The sequence below is a fragment of the Amblyomma americanum genome, chromosome 8 (assembly GCF_052857255.1).
Source record: "Amblyomma americanum isolate KBUSLIRL-KWMA chromosome 8, ASM5285725v1, whole genome shotgun sequence".
In the NCBI taxonomy this organism is placed as follows: domain Eukaryota; kingdom Metazoa; phylum Arthropoda; class Arachnida; order Ixodida; family Ixodidae; genus Amblyomma; species Amblyomma americanum.
The window spans coordinates 92217385-92240960 of record NC_135504.1 but is presented as its reverse complement, the minus strand read 5'-3'; the positions used below and the strand labels follow the sequence as shown (position 1 = coordinate 92240960).

The following is a 23576-nucleotide window of genomic DNA, read 5'->3' as shown; positions in this document are numbered from 1 at the left end:
AAAACGATGGTGAACAGGATTCTAAGAACAAACGGGGCGAAAAAATTGGCCAGTTCAAGGGACAGGGCGAACATCATGGAGGTACGCTTTTCTTTCGTCGACAGTGCAATTGACGCGGTGCTTACACAATACTTTCGTTTAGTATGGATGGCAACAGCCTCGATCTACCAAGCCAGCCTGTCTTTTTTTTTGTCTGCCGAAGATCGAGATGTGCAAGTTCGCCGTGCATGTGCATGATTGCATCTGGGGGCAGGCGTGAACTTTGGGACGCAGTTAGATATTACCCGTACTACACGGGCACGTTTGGATCGCATCTCAGTCGTTTAGCATTGAAATCTTGGAATGGCATTCATACATGATGGACACCGGCAGCGTTACTCGACTACTTCCAAATGAATTCGAAAGCTTCAGCATTCAGCCGTCGTACCGCAATGGCGCTGCCGCCAGGCAGTTTCACTTTTGCCCGTTCGCTCGTTTTCAGTGTGTAGAACCACGCGACGACGACACATCGCCAGTCACAGAGGTAACACAAGACAGACAACAAAACCAGCGCAACCAGAAGCCACATATCATTGTAGTATTATATGCTTTTGAGGCGAACGACACCAACAAATCAGGTCGGCGGATTGTCTCCCTTCGTGTCCTCGGCAGACAAGCGGCTGAGCGAAAACTTGACGCTGAGTATGTGACGGCCTGAATTTATTTGCGCTTGTCCCCACCTTAAACAAGCGCCTACATTTCACATGATTACACTTCAGCACTCACGAGCGATATAGCTTTCCAAATTCTCAAATTTAAAACGACAACCCCATTTTGGAGGCTTAGTGACTCCGTAGGGTTCCTGTGTGCAAATTCACCGATCGTGGAAGACGAATTTGTTTATAGATTATGGGCATTAACATCAATAATCGACTCAGACTATGAGGGACGCCATGGTGAAGGGCTCCGGAAATTTCGACCACCTGTTCTTTAACGTACATTGACATCGCGCAGCACACGGGCCTCTAGAATTTCGCCTCCATCAAAAGTCGATTGCCCCGGTTGAGATCGAACCCGCGTCTTTGGGGTCAGCAGCCGAGAGCCATAACCAGTGGGCTACTGCGGCGGCGGAAGGCGAATTTACAAGTTTTAGCACATGCAAATGAAGGAGTGAATATTTACGCCAGTGACCTGAAATTAACTACTCTTTGCAACGCAGGAGGCGCATAAAATTAACGGGAAGCTCCGGTGTGACCCACGCTGGCGAGCAATGCTTTAGGCGGCAATGAGCAGTATTGTAGATAAGAATTAGGCCGTTTCAACTAACGCTAACGGTCAGCGGACACACTTCAGAATAAAGTGATTTAAAATCAAGTGCTTGTTATATTGAACAAAGTAGGGTTAATAGGGGAAAAGCGGCTATGTACGCCTGTTGTATGATCAAATGTTTACTTGGTGGACGAACGGTCGCCGCTTCCTACGTAGTCGTCGCTTAGCGTAAACAAGCACGATTATAACTTTTACAAGAGAGAATAGATTACTAGATAAAGCGCAGCTTCTATTTTACGTCATGAAAACGAACACTCGCTGTTGTACACAACAATGTAAGCAAGAGTACTACAGTGTAGTCGTCCTCTTCGACGCACTTTTGGGGAAATTTTGCGCGGAGGCGGTAAATGCGCAGTGCTGTACCGTTATCTTAAAGAAATTATTTAGCTACTGCAGAAGCTATTTTCTGAACAACAACCTGAAGAGAGCGAGCAGCGCATATCGAAATCGACAGGCACGAAGCCACAGCATTCGCGAAGCGTTGTTGTGAATGGGGCGAAGCGATGGCGACGGTTGCTCGTCGATGCGGGCTTGGTTCGCGTTTGGAAACCATTCCCGTCGACTGCAGTGTAAGCTGAACATAACGCCGTAGAAAATTTTCGAATGGCAATGTAAACAGGGCACTCAATCCGAATGATGTTCGGGTTGAAAGTGTTCGAGAAGTTCAGAAAAATAAAAGGTTGGCATCATCTTACGACCGGACGTCCACACAATGGCAACAAAGACTGCAGTATGTGTGAACCCCAGCTTCTGTGCTCACGGTTGCTAACTACGGTTATAGAACTAACTGTAAGTCTCAAGAACTAATAGACGTTCCATCACATGGTATGGCACAAATAGGTGGCGCAAAATAATGCATTATGTGAAGACAAAGAGCGCCATTCAGAAGCCGCCCGTATATGTTTACTCTTCGCACCCCTTTCTTGCCTTGTGTGCCCCTTCGCTGGTGGCAAAAATAGCAAGCTTTACACTGTATACAAAGAGCATATAACATGTTTCAATAACTCAAATAAATATCTGATTGAGCAAACAAACCTTCATTGTGGTTAGCTTTCACAATAATGCACCAAAGATTCCACGTCAGTTAAGCAAAGGGTACACATTTCGCTCTAAACTAATTTTAGTTTTATCAAAAACAGATTTCGGTTCTGACCTCATTACGTTTCCCTCAAACGGCTGACTCAATCATTACAGTTTGCATTAGTCCCATAGTTTGGCCAAAAGGATGCGGGTATGTCAAGTTGAGGATGCAAGCAGATGATCAAAGCTCTCTCAATGGAAGATCCAGTGGGCAAGTGACCAGTGTTTCCCACATATGATGGTCAGCTTTTCCTCCGTTACAGTAATGCATGATCCTGGTGGAGCTTCGTGAGATTTTTTCGGCTCTTTGAACGAAAATTAATTTCCTTTACGTCAGTCATTGTTGAGAAAAAAAGCAGTACATCAAATAGCTGCATTATTCGTCACAACTTTGCGCTGCGTTGCGCATTTCAGAAGTTAATATACATGTGCACAATCTGCGCCTCTACCTTAGGGTGCATCAAATTTATTGTCGTGTATGACACTCCTGCAGAAACAGTTGGGTACTTTTATTTAATTTTAGCAACAAACATCTGTCAAAAATCGAAGATAAACGTGACACTAGCTATGCTATGTAATGCATGCTCTATTCTGGCCTTTTGCCAACCACTTGCACGAGTACACAGCGTAAAGCAGTATCCATGAATTTGCCTTCGCATGCATCGATTTTTATCTCTTGAACTCTAAACCTTCGCAAGCATTAATGAGTTATTATATTTGCTGTGACATAGAACGCAGATGTTCTAGGGGGAAGGTAGCTGTCTATTTCAATAAAGTCTTCAAGACATAGTTTCCTCTTCACTTTCATGAGCTTAGCTTCTGTGAGGTCAGTTCCGCTGTAAAAACGAAGTTCTGGCTCAATAAGAAGCTGCAATTGAAAAAAAAATCCCGAACAGAACTTAGACAATTTTTTGAAAATTAAGTGTTGCACAATAAATTGTATTCATCACAGTTAGCAACAAGAAGCCTTACACCATTATCGCCAGTTAGTTGTGGCTTGTACAAGTTGCCACCACTATATCTCAAGAAATTTGAACGTGTACTCCCATTGTGACCCTGACCAAACCTCAGTAATGTTTTTCTTTGCATTCTCCGCTGTAAAAAACCACTGTTCATCTGCTGTCCCCAATAAACGACCTGCCACAGTGAAATTTATTCTCTTAATTTCTTGCAAGAAATGAATATTTTGATTTTACTCTCATGCTGTTCGCTCTCAAAATAACGTGTAGCAGTTTGCTGCTAATAGTCTTCTGCACTCTCTTCAGATTCATTAATTGCATTTTCGCAGAATTTCCAAATTTCAGCCTTATAACAGACCATGCTTTTCACTTCAAAGATATCGATGTTGTATCACATCGCAGTGACGGCTCTCGACAGCATGAAGGCCATAACAAGAGCAACGCATGTTTATTGCGGTGCACCGTATTTATGGTTTTCCCCATACCGCGGCTTATGCACTGCGCATGTCAGGCATATTGTCATTGAGTTATCACACAAGCCAAGATTAAAGTTCATGTTAATTGATTGAAGGCAGAATCATCCGGTATTGGAGGCAGTCTGCCGGAGCACGCGAGCAGGATCTAATCTTCCTTACTTCTTAGGTGGATCCGTCAGCAACGGCGGGATATCAAGTTGACTGCTGATACTGCTGTTGAGCCCATCGGCCGCCGGAAAAGTCATAGAAAAAAAATCACCAACAGACTACCATTTGCTGCCAGTCGACTGCTGCTTCTTGGCAAAAAAGTAGGCGCCTGCTTTTCGACGGCCCCAGTCCGGCAGAGCACGCGAGCAGGATCTAATCTTCATTACTGCTTAGGTGGATCCAAGGGCTACAGCGGGATATCAAGTTCACTGCTGATAAAGCTCTTCCAGGCACTCAGTCGCCGGAACCGTCATGAAAAAACGTCACCTACCGACTGCCCACTCGCTGCCAGTCGACTGCTGCTTCTTGGCAAAAAAGAAGGCGCCTGCTTTTCGACGGTCGCAGTCCGGCGGAGCACGCGAGCAGGGCCTCATCGTCCTACTGCAGCCTTACTGATTAGGTAAGCTTTCTTGTGTGAATTCCCGATTTGTTCCCCCAGACTGCACACATCTTGCACCTTGCCTTAGGAGCATGTCGTCGCTTCGTGATTGGCTAGGCTGTATGTAGGACGTTGCGGATGAAAGCCTACACTTAGTGTTTCTTATGCAATCATCCTTATCATATCGGGGAATGTTCAGGAGTAACAAAGATTGCATTCAAAGGCATGCCAAAGGAAGTGCAGTGGTCTTGGATTTGCAGCACGTACTGTCGAGCGCGATTTGAAGTTTATCACGCGAGCGTCGACGGGCCTGGCGTTCCAGGCGCCTAGCGGCCGGCTTTGGAGCAATGAAAGTCACAATTTCGCATTCTTCTCTCCCTCGTTCGCTGTTCCATGCTACAACTATCACCCCCGCGACGAAATTACAACCCTTCCTCTTAATTCTAAGCTTTCCATTCTTTGCAGTGGAGTGTGGAATTTGTTACGTCTTATCTTCACGGACGATAACAAAATTGGTGGGAAAGATTTGCTAAAGCTAATCCTTAGTACTGCTTCATTCGAACGACTTACCGAGTTGCAAAAGACATACCTTCTCAACATCGCCTCTTCATACTGTCTTTGTCCGCCGATGAAATTTCGAAAAAGATTTTTGCGTAAGGCCATAACTGCTGTTACACACGCGAGATGCACCTTCGTTGCGTCCAATTCCAGATAATTCCGAAGAATACGTTGCGCGCAATACCATCACTGCCTTTTCGATGGAGCAAAAGAAGAAACTTAAAAAGCTGCTTGCCTAGAAGGGAATGACGGCTGCTTAAGGAACAGCAAAGGGAGTGAGAGAAGCTGACCTGATATTTCCCTCGCCACAACAGAGTATTCTGGGCCATGGCGCTGTTCCTGTTCTCGGTTGTTTTTCTCTGTACGAGGACATCAAGAAAAAGAATTTTTCCGTTGGCTTTTTCTTCCACGGTAAATTGTACTGATGACTGAACTGAATTTGAATGAAGTAGGAAAGGCTGCACAACTTCGTGATGCATAATGCTGAAATAGTCGTCCACATAGCGCAGGAATAAATTTGGCGCCGGTTGGAACGTGGAAATGGCTGCTCTCTCAATGGTTCTAATGCGAGGTTGGTGCAGACAATGGAGATAGAGGCTCCCATTGTTGTGCCGAAACGCTGCCTGTAGAAAGTTCCGTTGAAGACAAAATACGTGTTGTCGTGAGAAAATCTTAAGAAACGGCATGGGTCGTCCACGTCGAACGGAGTCCTTGAAGGCAATGAGCCGTCTACGGCAAGTGTTTCCTTGCAGCACTGTACGGTGAATAGATTTCGCGTCAAATGAAACCATGACGTCCTGGTCTTCAATCGATGTCTTCTTTAGTTTTTCCACAAAATGGCGTGAGTCCTTAACGTAGGTCGTCGTTTTTCCCACTAGCGGACGAAGGACTTCGTGCAGATGACTGGACCGTTGGTACAGTAATAGCTATTATGTGACAGATTTTAGAGACAGACGGACGGACAACGATGGATCATTAAAGGTTTTCGCCTTAATTTTTGTGCTAAAGGTAGAAGGTGCCTCTGTAATTAGTATTAATTATGCAGGTGAAGTGCCCAAACTAACTCCACATGGCTGAGGCTCATAACACACTAAGCGACTGCAATAAGCAGAAGACTTAGTGTACATTTGGATGTGGCACCAAAATTGTCTTCGAATTATTGCATATCAATGTGCGAAGCTTTCGTAAAAATTGGGACAGTTTTCTTGTTCTTTTTATGCAATCTTTAGTATCATCACAGGTTCTAATTTTGAATGAAATTATGGTAACTATACATGAATGCCCCCAATTCTCGATTGGTTGTTTTAGATCACTTTCACAGCATACAGAAGGAAGAAAAGGGGGGGGGGGGGGGGAGGGATTGTCGTTTTTGTAAAGAATAACTGAGTTTGCGACAGTTTTCAAGCCCATTTCAAGGAAGCTGGAGTAGCAGCTATTCATTTTGCAGCAGGCAAACAAAAATATCTGATCTGCGGAGTCTACAGACCTCCGAGTGCGAACTTAATTACCTTTTCGGAAGAACTTTAGTTACTGAGGAAACACAGCTATATTAAACATGTCATACTGTACGGATATTTCAATATTGATATTTTTCTGTAATTTAAGCCAACTATTAAAGAATAAATAATAACACTGGCCTGTTATGGTCTTCAAGCTCGAATACAAACTACCACACAGAAGGGATCCTTGGTAACCGGGTTACAAACGCCTGCATTAATCATATTATTACGAGGCTAGAAAGTCAAATAATTTTAAATTGCGTTATTGAAAAGGTAGCAGACCGCTAATTCGTGGCGCTAGCGATACTCGGATGGTTTATGGTTTATAAGGGTTTAACGTCTCAAAGCGACTCAGTGAAAATCACCAACGTATAGATCTTCCAAGCGGAAAGTATGAAACTATATGTAAATAAGCATAATATGAGTTTTAATTGGTATTCTTTCCTGGTGTATGACCATTTAGACGCCTATGAGGTACTTCTTCGAAATCTTAAGGATACTTATAAAATAACACAAAGCAAGGTTAAACTTAAACGTCGAAACGCTTCTAGGCCTTTCAGAAATAGAGATTATGGACTTATCTTACTTAAAAATAAGGTACTAAAATATGTCAGAACAACCCCAATGACTCTAAGGGAAGAATATGGAGTAAGAAGAAACAAGATAATTGCTAAGGTAAGGATAGCCAAGAAAGTTACAACTGCGGAAGTTTGCAGACTGTGGCCAGAATGGAAGGAAAGCATGGGGTTTAGCTAACGCAGTTGTAAGAAGACCACATAAGCAGAATGTTGACACTGAACTGCAAGAAGCAATTCTCTGTCATTCCAATCTTGCTCTTTCCAATGACATCAAAAAGTACAATGTGAGGTTCAATAACAAACCTTCAAAATAAAACAGCACACGCCACGCACAGCTCAGTCACCCAATAACGAATCTTCAATCGGCATTTCAACCAAGAGTCACCGAGAGCTAACTATGGGATGTGATCAGGTTCTTCCCGGCAAGCAAATCAGCGGAATCTGACGGGACAAGACTCAAAGGTATTATAAAGATTTTTGAGTGCCTTAAAGGTGCACTCCAACACATTAAAAATCAAACCTTGGTTACAGGCAGTATCCGAAACAAAATGAAAGTGAGTATGGTCAGACCCGTGCATAAGAAAAATCTAAAAACTATAACCATAGGCCGATTGCCATACTCTCGTTCATAGCCTGCATACTACAAAACGCAGTCTATCCATGCATGACTTCATTCTGCAATAAATAAAATCTCCTACATCCTGCATAGTTTGCCTTCCGAAACGGTTTAAGCACAACCGATCTCCTGGGAGACTTTAGGGACATAATGTCTAAGGAGATTGATAGTAATAATATTGTACTAACTCTATACGTCGACTTCCGAGCATGCCGCGCCATACTGATAACACTGCCTTCATTTTTATTGCCGCGCAGGACCCCAGCCGTGACCGCGAACGATCGTCGGTGAAGGTATTTTAGGCTGCAAAATCAAAGCCGAGATAACACCCTCCAGCAAGAATTTTCCCAAATGTGTCATTAGGGCTTTGGTTCCGCGGCCTGCAGAGCTTTCACCGGCGAACGTTTGCGATCGCGGCTGCGGTCCTGCGTGGAGATAAAAAAGAAAGCAGTGCCGTCAGTGTGGCGGCGCATGCTCAGATAAAGGCTATCTTAAACCAGGCGTTATCGGTATACGTGTTGCGCATGCAGCCAAAAGCTGGCTTTTCGAGCGCACTAGACAGACGTGCTGACGACAGCGCCTGATTAGTCTTTAAAAACATCTCTGCTATCATGGGGGATGTCACCAAATCTTTTAGAAGCGGTTGACAGAAGCGGTTTGTTGTCGGTCTCCATAATGACCGTCTGTTCATACACGAACTGGGGAAACTTCTCGCAACCGAACGGAATGCCACGTGCCTCTTTCAATTTGCGCGTAACGCTGCTCTGTTAATGTTAAAACTCGTGAAGCATAAGCCACTGGTCGCCAGTGACCATCATGACATTGCAAAAGTGCCGCTCCGACGCAGTCTTTGGATGCATCGTTTGTTATTTTTGTTTCCTTTTTTGTGTCAAATATTGCTAGCACTGGCGTTTTCGCGAGTGCCTGCGTGATGCTTTTCCATTCTTTCGCATGGTTTTCGGTCCACTCGAGCTCGACTTGTGGTTTGATAAGCGCTCGCAGTAGCGCTGTACTGTCCGACAACAGTGAAACATATTTTAGAAAGTAGCTGACCGCTCCTAACATGCGCTGCACATCGGCTTTGTTTTTTGTTGTTCGAATTTGCACTAGGTTGCGCACAAGCTTAGGGTTCGGGGAAATTCCTTTTTTTCCGATAACATCCCCCAGAAAATGCACCTCGGTTAAACCGAAATTTCATTTTTCGACGTTTAATGTTAATCCTGCTTTTTCGGCACCTTTCAGAACTGCTACTAGCCGTTCATGATGCTCTTGACGGGGAGTCCCCTACACCAGAATGTCGTAGATATACAGGTGTACACCTGGCAGCCCACCAAACATCTAATTCAGAATTTTGTGAAAAAACTTACGGCGCCGATGAGATGACAAACGGTAGGCGCAAGTAAATGTATTGACCGAAAGGGGTAGCAAAAGTGAATATTTTTAATGCTCGTTTGTCGTGTTTATCTGGTGAAAAGCAGAGTTCGCGTTTAGGAAACTGAAGTAGCAAGCGCCGGTCAATTCTGCTTCAATATCTTCGTGCCTGGAAAGCTGGTAGTGTAGCCTCTCTATATGCTCATTGATACATGTTGGATCCATGCGCACCCTAAGTCTGCCGTCCTTCTTTTTGGCCCAAAGCAAAGGGCTTACCCACTAGGTTGGTAAGTCTTTTGATGAAGCCAGCTCTTTCCATTCTCCGAAGCTCGTCGCGAAGGGGTTGGCGCAAGGACAGGGTCACCCGCCGCGCTGGTTGGACGACAGGGACAGCATCTGGCTGTAGTACAAGGCGGCACCGTTTCTTTAGGCATCCTATACCCTCGAAGATGTGCCTAAAGTGCTTGATTGCTTCCTGTTCAGCAGAAGTGGTGATAGTGTCCACTGTGCGCTGCACGAGGCACAAAGCTCCGCTTGAAGCCCCAGTATTGCCCAACAGGAATTTTCCCCCCACGTAGAATTTTACTGTAGTTGCGGCACTTCCAACAGTTACTTTACGGACTGTTGTTACGAAGTTCGTGATTATGCCTCCGTTGTAAGCTCGCAGGGCGGAGCTCGTAGAATTCAGTTCGGCAGTTTGCACCATGCGGTATGCTCAAAATTGCGGTGTACTGAAAGGGCGTCAAACTCTTCATCAAAGTTTGGTTCGCAGACTTCGCTGACGAGTTAAGTTCGCTGACGACCGCCCTGGCCGAACAACAAACAAATCGCAAAGATTGATTAAGCTTTCGGCAGGAGGTGCATTTTTTTCCATAGGCAGGACACTGCCTGTGTTTATGCCGGCGGTGCATTTCTTGCAGCGCTGCGTATTACCGTCGCCCGCACTGGTCTGTTACATCTCTAAGCAGCGGCGGCATGATGCCCTACATAGAGAGACAGTGAATGCTGTGATCTAGCCTAACCCAGACCTGATTTCTTTGTGCCACTGATTCCGCTGCCCTGCACATTTGTTTGGCCTTTAAAAACGTTAATCCCTTTTCTCGCAGCATTTATTCACGCAGTTTGGGATTATTCGTCCCAAAGACGATCTGATCTCTGATCATTGAATCGTGCTATCCTTCGAAGTTGCACTGCGCCGCTTGCTTCTTGAGGTCTCGGATAAATCTTCTGAACGGCTGTCCATCTCGTTTTCTCGAGAGAAAAACATCCCGCTCATGCACTTCATTGCTTACCTCAGCGCAGTATGCTTCAAACTTCCTGATCAGGGTGTCGTAATCTTCCTTGCCTTCTTGTTTGTCAACCTTGTTGAAGACGTCAAGCACTTCATCTCTGGAAACGCTCAACAGGAGTGCAGCTTTTGCTGCTTCGCTTCTTTGGTGATCCTTTGGCTTCTTTGGTGCACTTGTTGAAGACTTGCAGATTTTCCTTGCTCCGTTTCCGATTCTGCGACTAGTTGCCCGCGAGCAGCAAAGGTTCGGAGACTTCAGCATTCGAAACGCTTGCACGCCGGCGCCTGCCACTCTTGGTTCGCCTTTCTGCGGTGGTTGGTCCATCGAGCTACGCCCTGCTAAACTGCACACTTCTGACACCATGTATCAGATCGCAATGACGGCACTCGATAGCATGAAGGCCAGAACAAGACGCACGTGTATTGCAAGAAGCATCGTATTTACAGCTTTCACGGTAGCGCGGCTTACGCACTGCGCATGTTAGGCACATTGTCATCTGGTTGCCATGCAAGCCCAATGCAGTTTTAGGTGCTGTTCATAATTTGGCGGGCCCTGTTAAACGCACTCAATGCGCTTTTAACCTTCTGGAAATAAAAAGACGTGCTTCTCCGTCTGACGTTTTCTTTATGTATACAGTGTGTGCCCACTAATTGGCCGAGATTACTGCATTGCCATACTCTTTGAAGTACCCCACTGTTAATCGTGAAGTATTTTTTTCTTCTCAGAGGGTTGATTTTTTCCCTGTGTAAATTGAAAACTAGCATTGAGTTTTACTCCTGTAGGTGCTCAAGAGAACTTTTCAACCCGTGGAGAAATCAGCTTAGCAACGCCATCAGTAATTTAGCATTGTTAAAAGGAACTCTCCAACTAAACACCGCTAAACGGGATCCCCGTAATCAGATATATGAACAAAGTAGTAAAAATTAAAAGTAACGTATTCACAATAACGACAGTACCTCTCAGATAACGTAAACAGAAATCAATAAGAAATCAAATCAGATGCTGAGATATCGGGGTGTGCTTCAGTGCTATGTAATCAGTCAAAGCACAGTACATCAGCAGTCTGATAGGTGGAAACTCGAATTCAATGAACCCATTACGGCACTAATAGGATAAAAATGGATTCGGACTAAAATTGGACAGGCAATGGGTTTTCTCAATTCAGTTTGCGCAATTGGTTTTGTCACTGAAGCATTACACCCAAATAGCGTTTGCCTGTTAAACTTGTCAATAATTTCTCGTTAGATTTACTTTCGGACTACTTTATTATATTTCTCGTTAGATTTACTTTCAGGGACAGAAGTGGCATGATGTACGAGCGTGCGTAAAAACTAATCCTTGGCAACGGCAGATTTTTACAACACCGTGTTCATTCCTATCATGAAGGGCGGTTATTAGGGAATGTTGCTATAACGGCACTTGATTCTGTTTGACACTCGAGGGAACACTCCGGCAACCCTCAGCAGAAAGCTGCTGGTAAAGTACAAGAACAAAAAAAGGTTGCTAGCGCCTTATAGCATTGGTGGCACACTCCAGGAAGCGTGCAAGCTTGTCGACTCATCTTGGCATATTCTCGCACGAAGCCCGGAGGAGGCAGAGCAGCCACTTAGAGAAGATCACCCCTTAGTGTGCGATGTGAATTGACCATTTTCGGGACGAAAATATGTCGCGCAGCTTCGCCAAGCCCGACGGCGTGTTTTTAGGGCTCGTGCAAGTTACTGTCTTGGCCCAGCAAGAAAGTCCATTCTCCCTACTCTTCCTAGCGAATAAACTCCTGCACAGCCATCTGATTTATACCTTACGCGCTATTTTTTTGCATATTTCACGATAATTCCCGAAAGTATAGACAAAGTAGACCCGATTCTGCTGAGTTTATGTATACGCCACTACGGGCCCTTTTCCTCAACTGAGCCACGGGCCACGCCGTAATCTCAGTATGGCACCACCCTTTTTGCTAGCGCGAGAGATGCAAGCGAGAGATGAAATGTCATTTGATGCGACCTTGGAGCGAAAAAAAATCAGAACAAGAGTAAATCCAGGACCATTTCTTTGTGTATCGTTAACCCCGACCTCTCCTCAACATAGCGGCGAGCTTTTTTATGTCTGTAAAGAGCACAAACGGCCACACAATAACTGTGCATGGAAAGAGTAGTGCTCACGTTACAGGCGTTCGGTTGCTCCTTTGCTAACACCCGAAACTGCTGAAACTGCCCTCTGTGTCTGTTGGTCAACACGTAAAACGTGGCCGCAATTCTGTAACCAAGTTCAGGGCAACAACTCAAACCATATATGACAACGTTTCTGAGGTGTCTCGGTGTCTAGGAGGTGTCTAGGAAACGCTGTTAGGAAAGTGTTGGTGCTCAGCCGCGATGATTATAGGCAGAAAGCGCTACGATTTCATGCAGTCAGCAATTACCTACCAGGGCACTGTCCCATGAACATCAAGCTATCCGCAGGTTTTCAAGCTGTGTTGACGCGTAGTTGACGCAGTGCTAGTAAGCCGTTCGCATCTCATTCACGGCGTCAAATATCCATCGCACTGCGGCCTCCATGCCCCGCCGCCTGAAATATCAATTAGCAAGGCACTTCACAACTGCCTTGGCTATCGCTGAGCGAGACAGTTACAGCGGCTGCTTCGGAGCCAGTGGTGGCAACTGACGACGCTTCAATAGCCTGCTGCGGCGATAAGCCCGTTTTCAACCTGCAGAGTCTGGAGGCACTGGCGGTTCTAATGTAACTCTAAATGCGGCGTCATTCATTGTGTCGTCACCGTTGATAAAGCGTGCTCCTCGCGTGATGGCTTTAGCGGCTTCTCATGACGTTGGCGTGTTGGCGTAATCTAAAGTGTTCAGTGCACAAAGCCTTTTTAGAAGGACTTTCTTGTCTCACGTGCTTTTTTATATTAAGGTTTTTTACCTTTTTAATGCATTTTAGTTTTGTTATTATCCTGTCGGATCCCATTTAATCATGTTACTTTGACCCTATACACCACCTGTCAGGCCTTTTAATGTTCTTCCGCCACTTTTATTGTATTTAGCTACGTCGGGTTTTTAGTGTTGTGCCTTTTATCGCTTTTCTGACCCTTTACATCATTCAGACGTTTGCTGCAGCTTATAGGTGGCGTGACGGTGTCCCTATATATTACGTGCTTTTTTTTCAATAAAGGAATCAGTTCTCAGTAGCGCGTTTCCTGTACACCTTTCTTGTGAATGTGTCGTATTTTGCGCTAACGTTTGTTCCTAGAACTATGCACCGACTAGCCCAGCAACAAGTGCTCTTCAACTAAGTTTTAAGCAGCTCTTCCTGACCAAAAAAACCCCGCAAAAACATTGTTGTTACACTCTATGTAGCCAAACTGCTTCGTGCGGCTCAGAAGTAGGCTTTCTCTGAGCCCCGATGCTATTAGAGTAGTGTAGTGTGATTATTCTTTGCAACTTTATTTGCGAACACGGTCGTCTGTCGCCGACATCGCTTGTGCTGGATATTCTTTTCTTGGAAAGACTCTCGGCTCATCTTCCTCTCACCGATACTTCTCTTCCTTTTCATGGCCACCTGCATTGTCAGGCGTTTATTTCCAGTCTTTTTACGCTCAAATTTCCGTTCTACAGCTCAACCGTAACAATATAAAACTATAGCATGTTTCCCTGACGAGCAGTATTGTAATGCAATAGTCGACGTCAGTGTGTTTGCCTAATGCACCTTAACCGATTCGCGAATTTTTTTCATTTCACTCGCGTGATCCAGATCTTTGGCGGCCGCTTGATGCACTCTGGTAATTCTTCCAATACATCGCTGCCTGTTGTAAACTGTTTTACAGATAGAATGTTAGGGCGGGCGTTCGGTGGAAAATTGTGCTTTGCCACACTAAACTAGGATTGGAAGAAAATTAATAATACTCATGTTAAAATGTGGCTGAGGCCGTAGCATGTGAAAGAGGCGCCGTGGTGCAGGGCTCCCGAATAATTGCGACCACCTGGTGATCTTTAACGTGCACTGACATCGCACAGCACATGGGCGCCTTAGCGTTTCGCCTCGGTCGAAACGCACCCGCTTTTTACGCACAGCCAGGGTATAGAGGCAGAAGGCTCTGTAAGCGTGATACGCCAAACAAAGGCGTGTTAGTTGCGGTTGGGCACTGCGCTTATCGCCACATTTTCGTGATATTAAAATCTTTTGCTCCGCTCTCTTGAAAAAAGGAAGCACGTGAAGCTTTTGCAAAGTAATGCTGCCCGAAATTCGGGAGACGAATACGTGGATCAAGGGGTGTAGCCAGGCTAGAAATGCAGAAAAGAAGGAAGGGAACGTTTACGCAGCCGCCTTACGAGAGCCTGCGAGCCTTCACGGAGTACGGCAGTTACGGGCAACGTTACTTTGGAAAGGCTTCATGTGCTTCCTCTTTTCAAGAAAGCCGCGCAAAATATTTTAATATCGGCGCCATGAAAGAACAGCACACGACAAAACAGCATGAGTAAAAACAGCGCAGCGACAAAACGGCACAGCGACAAAACGGCACAGCGACAAAGCGGCACAGCGACAAAACGGCACAGCGGCAAAACGGCACAGCGACAAAACGGCACAGCGACAAAACGGCACAGCGACAAAACGGCACAGCGACAAAACGGCACAGCGACAAAACGGCACAGCGACAAAACGGCACAGCGACAAAACGGCACAGCGACAAAACGGCACAGCGACAAAACGGCACAGCGACAAAACGGCACAGCGACAAAACGGCACAGCGACAAAACGGCACAGCGGCAAAACGGCACAGCGACAAAACGGCACAGCGGCAAAACGGCACAGCGACAAAACGGCACAGCGACAAAACGGCACAGCGACAAAACGGCACAGCGACAAAACGGCACAGCGACAAAACGGCACAGCGACAAAACGGCACAGCGGCAAAATGGCACAGCGACAAAACGGCACAGCGGCAAAACGGCACAGCGACAAAACGGCACAGCGACAAAACGGCACAGCGACAAAACGGCACAGCGACAAAACGGCACAGCGACAAAACGGCACAGCGACAAAACGGCACAGCGGCAAAACGGCACAGCGACAAAACAGCACAGCGACAAAACGGCACAGCGACAAAACGGCACAGCGACAAAGCGGCACAGCGACAAAACGGCACAGCGGCAAAACGGCACAGCGACAAAACGGCACAGCGGCAAAACGGCACAGCGACAAAACGGCACAGCGACAAAACGGCACAGCGACAAAACGGCACAGCGACAAAACGGCACAGCGGCAAAACGGCACAGCGACAAAACAGCACAGCGACAAAACGGCACAGCGACAAAACGGCACAGCGACAAAACGGCACAGCGACAAAACGGCACAGCGACAAAACGGCACAGCGGCAAAACGGCACAGCGGCAAAACGGCACAGCGACAAAACGGCACAGCGACAAAACGGCACAGCGGCAAAACGGCACAGCGACAAAACGGCACAGCGACAAAACGGCACAGCGACAAAACGGCACAGCGACAAAACGGCACAGCGACAAAACGGCACAGCGACAAAACGGCACAGCGGCAAAACGGCACAGCGACAAAACGGCACAGCGACAAAACGGCACAGCGGCAAAACGGCACAGCGACAAAACGGCACAGCGACAAAACGGCACAGCGACAAAACGGCACAGCGACAAAACGGCACAGCGACAAAACGGCACAGCGACAAAACGGCACAGCGACAAAACGGCACAGCGACAAAACGGCACAGCGACAAAACGGCACAGCGACAAAACGGCACAGCGACAAAACGGCACAGCGACAAAACGGCACAGCGACAAAACGGCCCAGCGACAAAACGGCACAGCGACAAAACGGCACAGCGACAAAACGGCACAGCGGCAAAACGGCACAGCGACAAAACGGCACAGCGACAAAACGGCACAGCGACAAAACGGCACAGCGACAAAACGGCACAGCGGCAAAACGGCACAGCGGCAAAACGGCACAGCGACAAAACGGCACAGCGACAAAACGGCACAGCGACAAAACGGCACAGCGACAAAACGGCACAGCGACAAAACGGCACAGCGACAAAACGGCACAGCGGCAAAACGGCACAGCGACAAAACGGCACAGCGACAAAACGGCACAGCGGCAAAACGGCACAGCGACAAAACGGCACAGCGACAAAACGGCACAGCGACAAAACGGCACAGCGACAAAACGGCACAGCGACAAAACGGCACAGCGACAAAACGGCACAGCGGCAAAACGGCACAGCGACAAAACGGCACAGCGACAAAACGGCACAGCGACAAAACGGCACAGCGACAAAACGGCACAGCGACAAAACGGCACAGCGGCGAAACGGCACAGCGACAAAACGGCACAGCGGCAAAACGGCACAGCGACAAAACGGCACAGCGACAAAACGGCACAGCGGCAAAACGGCACAGCGACAAAACGGCACAGCGACAAAACGGCACAGCGACAAAACGGCACAGCGGCAAAACGGCACAGCGACAAAACGGCACAGCGACAAAACGGCCCAGCGACAAAACGGCACAGCGACAAAACGGCACAGCGACAAAACGGCACAGCGGCAAAACGGCACAGCGACAAAGCGGGACAGCGGCAAAACGGCACAGCGACAAAACGGCACAGCGACAAAACGGCACAGCGGCAAAACGGCACAGCGACAAAACGGCACAGCGACAAAACGGCACAGCGGCAAAACGGCACAGCGACAAAACGGCACAGCGACAAAACGGCACAGCGACAAAACGGCACAGCGACAAAACGGCACAGCGGCAAAACGGCACAGCGACAAAACAGCACAGGGAAAAAACAGCATGGCGACGTAACAACACAGAGAAAAAACAGCAAGCGTCAAAACAACACGCAGTACAAAATGCACAGCGACAAAATAGTACAGCGAAAAAAACAGCAGGACGAAAGAAGAGCGCAGGGAAAAAACAGCACGACGACAAAACGGCACATCGGAGTGCGGTGCAGCGCTGCCGTAGGGTTGGACAATCATAGCCATAAACGAACGGTAAAACACAAAACATACGGCAGCGACTTTTGAAGTTAGCGACTGCTCGTTTAGCCCACTAAGTAAGGAACAGGGTAGGGTAATATACACTTTTCTGGTGGGTAATGGTATGAATAACGCTGAATAAGTTGTTCTGGAAGCATTTGTTTTGCGAGTTGACAATCATGATGCTGAATTTGGGCAAATACGCCCGATCTAGGGCTCTGGATGAACAAAATGTCCTAATTCTTCAAAACTGGCGCTGTTGGCAATCGAATGCTCAGTAATATTGTTTGGAGCGAGCTACAGGGCCTTCACGCACTGAATATATCCAGTATGTGATGCTTACTTTTAGCGAGGGCAGAATTGCCCGAGGCGAGAATTTCAGGTTCTTTGGTGTTTTACCAGGACGCTGCACAGTGGTTGCCTGAGGCTGACCGGCAGTTATTGTACTTTGCGAAACGGGCAACCCAATTGACCTGAAAATTCATGCACCAGCGTGCATTTGTGGAATACAATTTTATATTGAAGCTGTTGTTTTCACTTCAAACATAATTATTTCGAAACATCAATTTTCGCGACATTTGATCAAAGCTAAGTTTTACGCTTGCAAGCCGATTTCTTCAAAACATCATTTTCGACAAATTGGACACTTTTTCTCAGGAACCACCAGAAAAACCTAACCTAGCAAACATAGGTGGGAGTGAACTGAAGCAGATTTGTAGAATGAATGCAGGGAATTTCAAGGAAGCAAGGACTATACAAAATCACCCGTTCTGCCGTATGCATCGTTTAAGCAGCGCTGTTCCTGAATCAATGTGGCAGACCTGTTTCTTAATGAACCCGCGAAATGAGCACTCGCTAACTATAAATGTCGCTGCCGCAGGTGTTGTGATTTACCGTTAGCGGTTATGGTTGTGATAGTTCACTCCTCCAGCAGGTATGCACCGTACTCCGATGTGCTGTTTTTTCACCGTGCTGTTTTTTCCTGCGCTCTTCTGTAGTCGTGCTGCTTTCTCGCTGTGCTATTTTGTCGCTGTGCCGTTTTCTTCCTGTGCTGTTTCGTCGCTGCGCTGTTTTTGAGCGCTCTTTTGACGCACGCTGTTTTGTCGTGTGCAGTTCTTTCGTGTCCCCCAAATTATGGCCTCGACATACTGAAGGATAGACTGACCTCTACACGAGTTAATACGAGAGCATGGGTATTGTCGTCAGCAATTCGGAGTAAGAATAAAGTTTGTAAATTTTATCCCCCTTCTTTCCAATCTAGCCCTCTGAATTTCCATCACTCTTGCAAACACGCTGCGTAAAATTGTGGATTGCGTCCCTTTGCCGACACCATCTAAAATTGGTATTTTATTACTAATCCTGTAGAAGTCTGCAATCGCTGTATAGTCAACATATTTTTTTAGCAACCTGGTTAGGGGATGCTTGCATTAGGGTTGCGTCTCTGCTTATTTTAATTCTTATCACAAAATATAAATCAATATATAAATGGCTGTTTACCGTACTTGTATTTCTTTATAACCTGACTTAAATTGCATGATTCTGGTTTATTGTCTACTACACTTTCCGACAACCAGCCTCTACCTATAGTTGAATGAAGCCGAAGGTTACTCCGACTCTAAACGCTCATACAGGAGTTATAAATGGGCAAGAACGGTCTGGCAAGTGCCGCTAAAGGGACGCTTTTTTCCACTGAAAACGAAACGGGGGACGCACACGGGAAATAAACGAGAGCAAGAAAAACACGATTTATCTATGTGTGTGCCCTAATAAAATGATTATATTGATTATAATATTCCTCTCATAAAATTTTCCTCCCAATCACTGCGAGACATCAAAGACATCAGTGAATGTAACTAGAAACTGATGCGAACAATCCAGACCTAGAAAGAAAAAAAACAACACAGGTCTGTGTGCCTCGTTCTCTCATCTACTTTGCAACAGCTCTCATTCGCATACTGTATCTTGCAAGCTCACCAAATGGCATAATAATCTTTGCTATATGTCAAGCCAGTAACATCATCATCACTGTCAGAAGTCCAAACGTCCAGCAGGAGAGAAAGATCAATAGAATATCTGCAGTGCGCTATATGATAGACTTTTGCAGCAATACAGTGACCATAATTTTATCTGAAACCCCACGAGCTTTTACAGGAGCAGGTTTGCATTAAGTGGAACCGGAAAAAGATTTAAAATACGGCGGTTCTACTTAAATTCAGCTTCTTCCATTTAAAAAGCTCAAAAAAGATGGAAATGAAGTTGCCGTTTCACACAGAGCAACTAGAAAATAGTTTCGTTCCAGATGAAATAACAGGAACAGCAATTTAAGGGTAACTTGAGTGGAACCGATGGTGTTTATGGGGAGCCGAGATTAAGAGTGCAGGACTTCTCCTCAATGACGCGCAGTTCATGATCAGGGTGTCATTGGTGCTTACGTTGGCGATCTTCTAGTACGGCATGAAAAGGCGCATTACCTTGAATTTTGTAGTTTTCTTCTGCAATATGAGCGATAATCGAAAAACGAAAAGCAATGTTTACCTATTATTTTTTAAGGCTTCAACGATGTACATCCTTTTTTGGACGCAACTGCCTTGCAGTTGTCACAAAAGTCTCACTGTTTATGAAAGCCAATGTTCACAGCAAGAAAGAATGAATTTTCCTGTCTAAATAAATTCTACCCCATGCTCGAACTCCTGCGTTAAGAGAGGCCGGCTCGTGGGAAATTTAGGAGGGCGTTTGCCTGTAAGCCGAATTTATGTACGGTTGTCACCGACGCGAGACGAAATTTAACAAAGTGATTGACATATCAGCCCATACTGAACGGTTTTTACGTTTAGCGCTCCCAGTACATTTTTTGTTTGTTTTTCTCTTTTCATGTCAGGGTGGCCTGCTAACTTGATACAGAGCTTTGACCGTGGCTAAGACGCACAACCATGGAAGCTTGGAGAATCTTGTTCTACGTCCTAGAAGCTGCACTGCTCCTCGTGATGTCTTATGCAGTCCTGTGGACGGTTGACCGACGGAGCAAACATTGCCTTTTTAAAAAGCTTGGAGTTCCAGGACCTAAGCCGGACCTTCTATGGGGCAACTGGAAACAGCTAAAGAAGAACCGTCTGCGCGTAAGCTTATCTGCCATGCCGCTGAGAATTTCTAGAACCTCGGTACATCCAGCTAAGAACTGCTGTCTGGGTGTGAACACAAGGCGTTTTCTGTTATCCTTTACTGCTCAACCGCGGAGTGCTTCAAAATAGACTTGTTCATTGTTACCATTGAAAAGCGATGGTGCCTGCAGTCTAAGCGGTGATAACTTTTTTTATATCATTTACTCGGGCAACTTACAATAACCACAACATCAATTATAGGAGATAAGCCGCCGCGGTGGCTGTGTGGTTATGGCGCTCGGCTGCCGGCCCGAAAGACATGGGTTCGATCCCGGCCGCGGCAGTCGAATTTCGATGGAGGCGAAATTCTAGAGGCCCGTGTACTGTGCGATGTCAGTGCACGTTAAAGAACCCCAGGTGGTCGAAATTTCCGGAGCCCTTCACTACGGCGTCTCCCATAGCCTGAGTTGCTTTGGGACGTTAAACCCCTATAAACCTATAAACCTAATTATAGGAGATGGTACTAAAATACGAAATAGTTAAGTTACATTCTCGTCAAGGAGTCTACGAGCCTGGGTTGGAGTACAAATGAAGTAAATGCTACATGCGGCCAGGATGACTCGTCTCTTTCAGGCCTGATAATATCATCAAAATTGATAAAAGGCCGAGCTGGTAATACAGTGTTAAGGGTTGCAGCGCAAAAGACGATAATGAGAAATAAGGGATGAGCGTGCTCTTTCTTTCGTCCATGTATTATGCGCTGCTATCCTTAAGACGTGAGAATATATAGGGCAAGTTTCAGCTTGTGAGGATGACAATTCTGTCATGCTAAACAGACTAGGAGTAATAAAATACCAAAAGTTTAAAGAAAAAATATTCACTCAAATGAGCAACTTAGCTACCCCTGCTGTCAAGTTAATAAGTTTGCAGTATTAAGTACTGAATGTTCAGAACGTGCACTATTTAAAGAGTTAGTAAAGAGGGTAAGCTGCTTCTGGAAGATGAGAACTAAGTCCAATTGAAAGCCATTACACCTAGAATAAATACACGGGTAGTATTGTGTAATTCAGTAACCTTTTAAGCAACTTCTTATTCGCTGATGGCATCGCCTTGCTAAGTAACCCGGGCAACCAACTGCACAGCATGAACGAGGAACTGCAAAAAGCAAAGCACAGCGGTAGGTCTAAGATAAAATATGCAATAATGAAAGTAGAGAGAGGCACAAAGAGAAATAGCGAAGGCAGAGATGTTAACCAAAAGGGCGTTCCGGTTGGTCACGCTGCTCTAGGGGACAGGGACGAAAGATTGAAAAGACAAAGGGAGAAGCGGCGAGGAGCAGAGTCACAATTTGTAACCCTAGCCTGTTACTTTCGTGGAGCAAAAACTGTGCCTTGTAGGCCTTGAGGGCAGTCGACTGTTCAGGCCACTGATCACTAATGTGGAGCTTGCTGGCTGCTACAATTAAGTTGCGCCGCAAGAACTGCATGTAGCTCTTCAGTACGTGCAGTGCGTCGTGTGCTGCTGGTGTGAGGAGGCTAGAAACCACAACACGCATGGCATTGGTAAAGAACACGATAATTGCAAACACGTTGCAGATCACCGCAGTCCTGATCGTGGCTTTTCTCTGATGCAGTAGTAGGCGTTCAAGAGTGTACTGCGACAACGTCACTGACCCAGTGGACGTGCAAGTCTTCGGTAGTGGCTGCCATGTAATTTCTATGGTAGTAGGTTTGGCGCCACCAGGTGGCGGACTCCCTGGATTTAGTGCCTTTGTCGGAGGAGGTGGACAGACTGTAGTGGCGCTTAGGGCCTTCCCTTCAAATGTCATTGCCTTCTTTGAGGATCTTCGGCAGCGCGAATGACGTCGTCCTTCTATGCGTAGAGTAGTATCGCACTATTCGTTTCATTACCGCTCGTTCAGTCTTTAGACAGGTGCAGACTTTCGAGGAAGAGTAAAGGGGCCATGGCATTAGGCGTACTTCATGCAATTCTAGCGGCTAATGTCGCAGCTGTGCGGCTTGGAGCATCTCGGGCACATAATATATTTGTTGTAGAGGGCACTCAGGTGACCGATCCTCACGTGCTTAATACACTGTAGCCTCTTAGGAAAAAAAGACCAAAATGGGTATCGAAAGTGGCCAACATTCACTTATGATGGTACAGAGACACCCTCCAAGGTCAGCTTGATACATTTAGAGCTTCCGAAGCGCTAAACTTGAATTATTTCAATGCTGTTTGTCACCGGCTTGATTAAAATAGGCGAATCGGCGTCACATATGGCGGAGTCAGCGTTGAAATTTACGCCAGCAGTACTGCCGCTGTCTTGAAGGGTTAGAAGCTAGACACTAATACTGACGAGTTTGTTGATTGCGGTCCAACTTTCTAGTGAGGTCAGCTGCAGGAAATCAGGGATAATGATGTTTTATAGGGGTTTACTTTCACGTCTTTGATCCGTCCCGGTACGAGGCTTTCCGATGCATAGTTCTGTATCTTGAAACCCTGTTCAGAGGGTTTCAGGTTGCCGGTTGATTGGTGTGGCAAAAACAAGATGGTATGTTGCGAGCCACTTCGCACCCAGATGATCGCTGATGGCTTGATGAGGACGACTCGGCTGGCCTTCGCAGTCTGCGCTTGGCCTTCTTGCTAATGGCTATTACGAACCTGTGGTAGGTCGAGGAGTCATCATTTGTTGCCGAGTACGCCAGAGTCCTGGCTGCTTGAGTCATTCAGGTGGTAGAGGCGCTTTTTATAGGCGGCTGCTGACGACGCACTATGTTCCAAAGCCGGGCCACCAGCCCCCAGCTCCATCGCCATGACGAGAAAGGAGCGGTGCTTCCCTGGTTATGGGACAAAGAACAAAATAACTGCCGAGATGTGGTGGTGATGATGGTAAACATTTAGTTTTTGTTATGTACCATCAGCGTCAAATGAAATGCGAACAAATGAACTCAAGCGCTAGCAGAAAGAAACAAGAATAATTGCGGCTGGAGAGGAAAAACAGGCGTGTCATATTAAATCTTCCAAAGAGCGGTATTTCCGTCCGCGATGCGAATAGCAGCCGTTCTTGTATGCTGCTTGGCTTGTGCAACATCTTCTAGTTTTGCAGTTCCCGTTGAAATTCTCTTGTTCTCGTTTCATTTGACGCTGATAGTACA

At 46.3% G+C, this 23576-nt stretch overlaps 1 protein-coding gene across 1 annotated transcript in view; it reads left to right on the top strand.

The window, feature by feature from the left end:
* The first annotated feature begins 4276 nt into the window (after nt 1-4276).
* Nucleotides 4277-23576, top strand: part of LOC144101995 (cytochrome P450 3A24-like) — a 56605-nt gene continuing 37305 nt past the window's right edge. The window contains exons 1-2 of the mRNA XM_077635241.1: nt 4277-4430; nt 20202-20439. Of these exons, the coding sequence (XP_077491367.1) occupies nt 20254-20439 (186 nt within the window). The 5' untranslated portion in view covers nt 4277-4430; nt 20202-20253. The remainder of the gene's footprint in view (nt 4431-20201; nt 20440-23576) is intronic.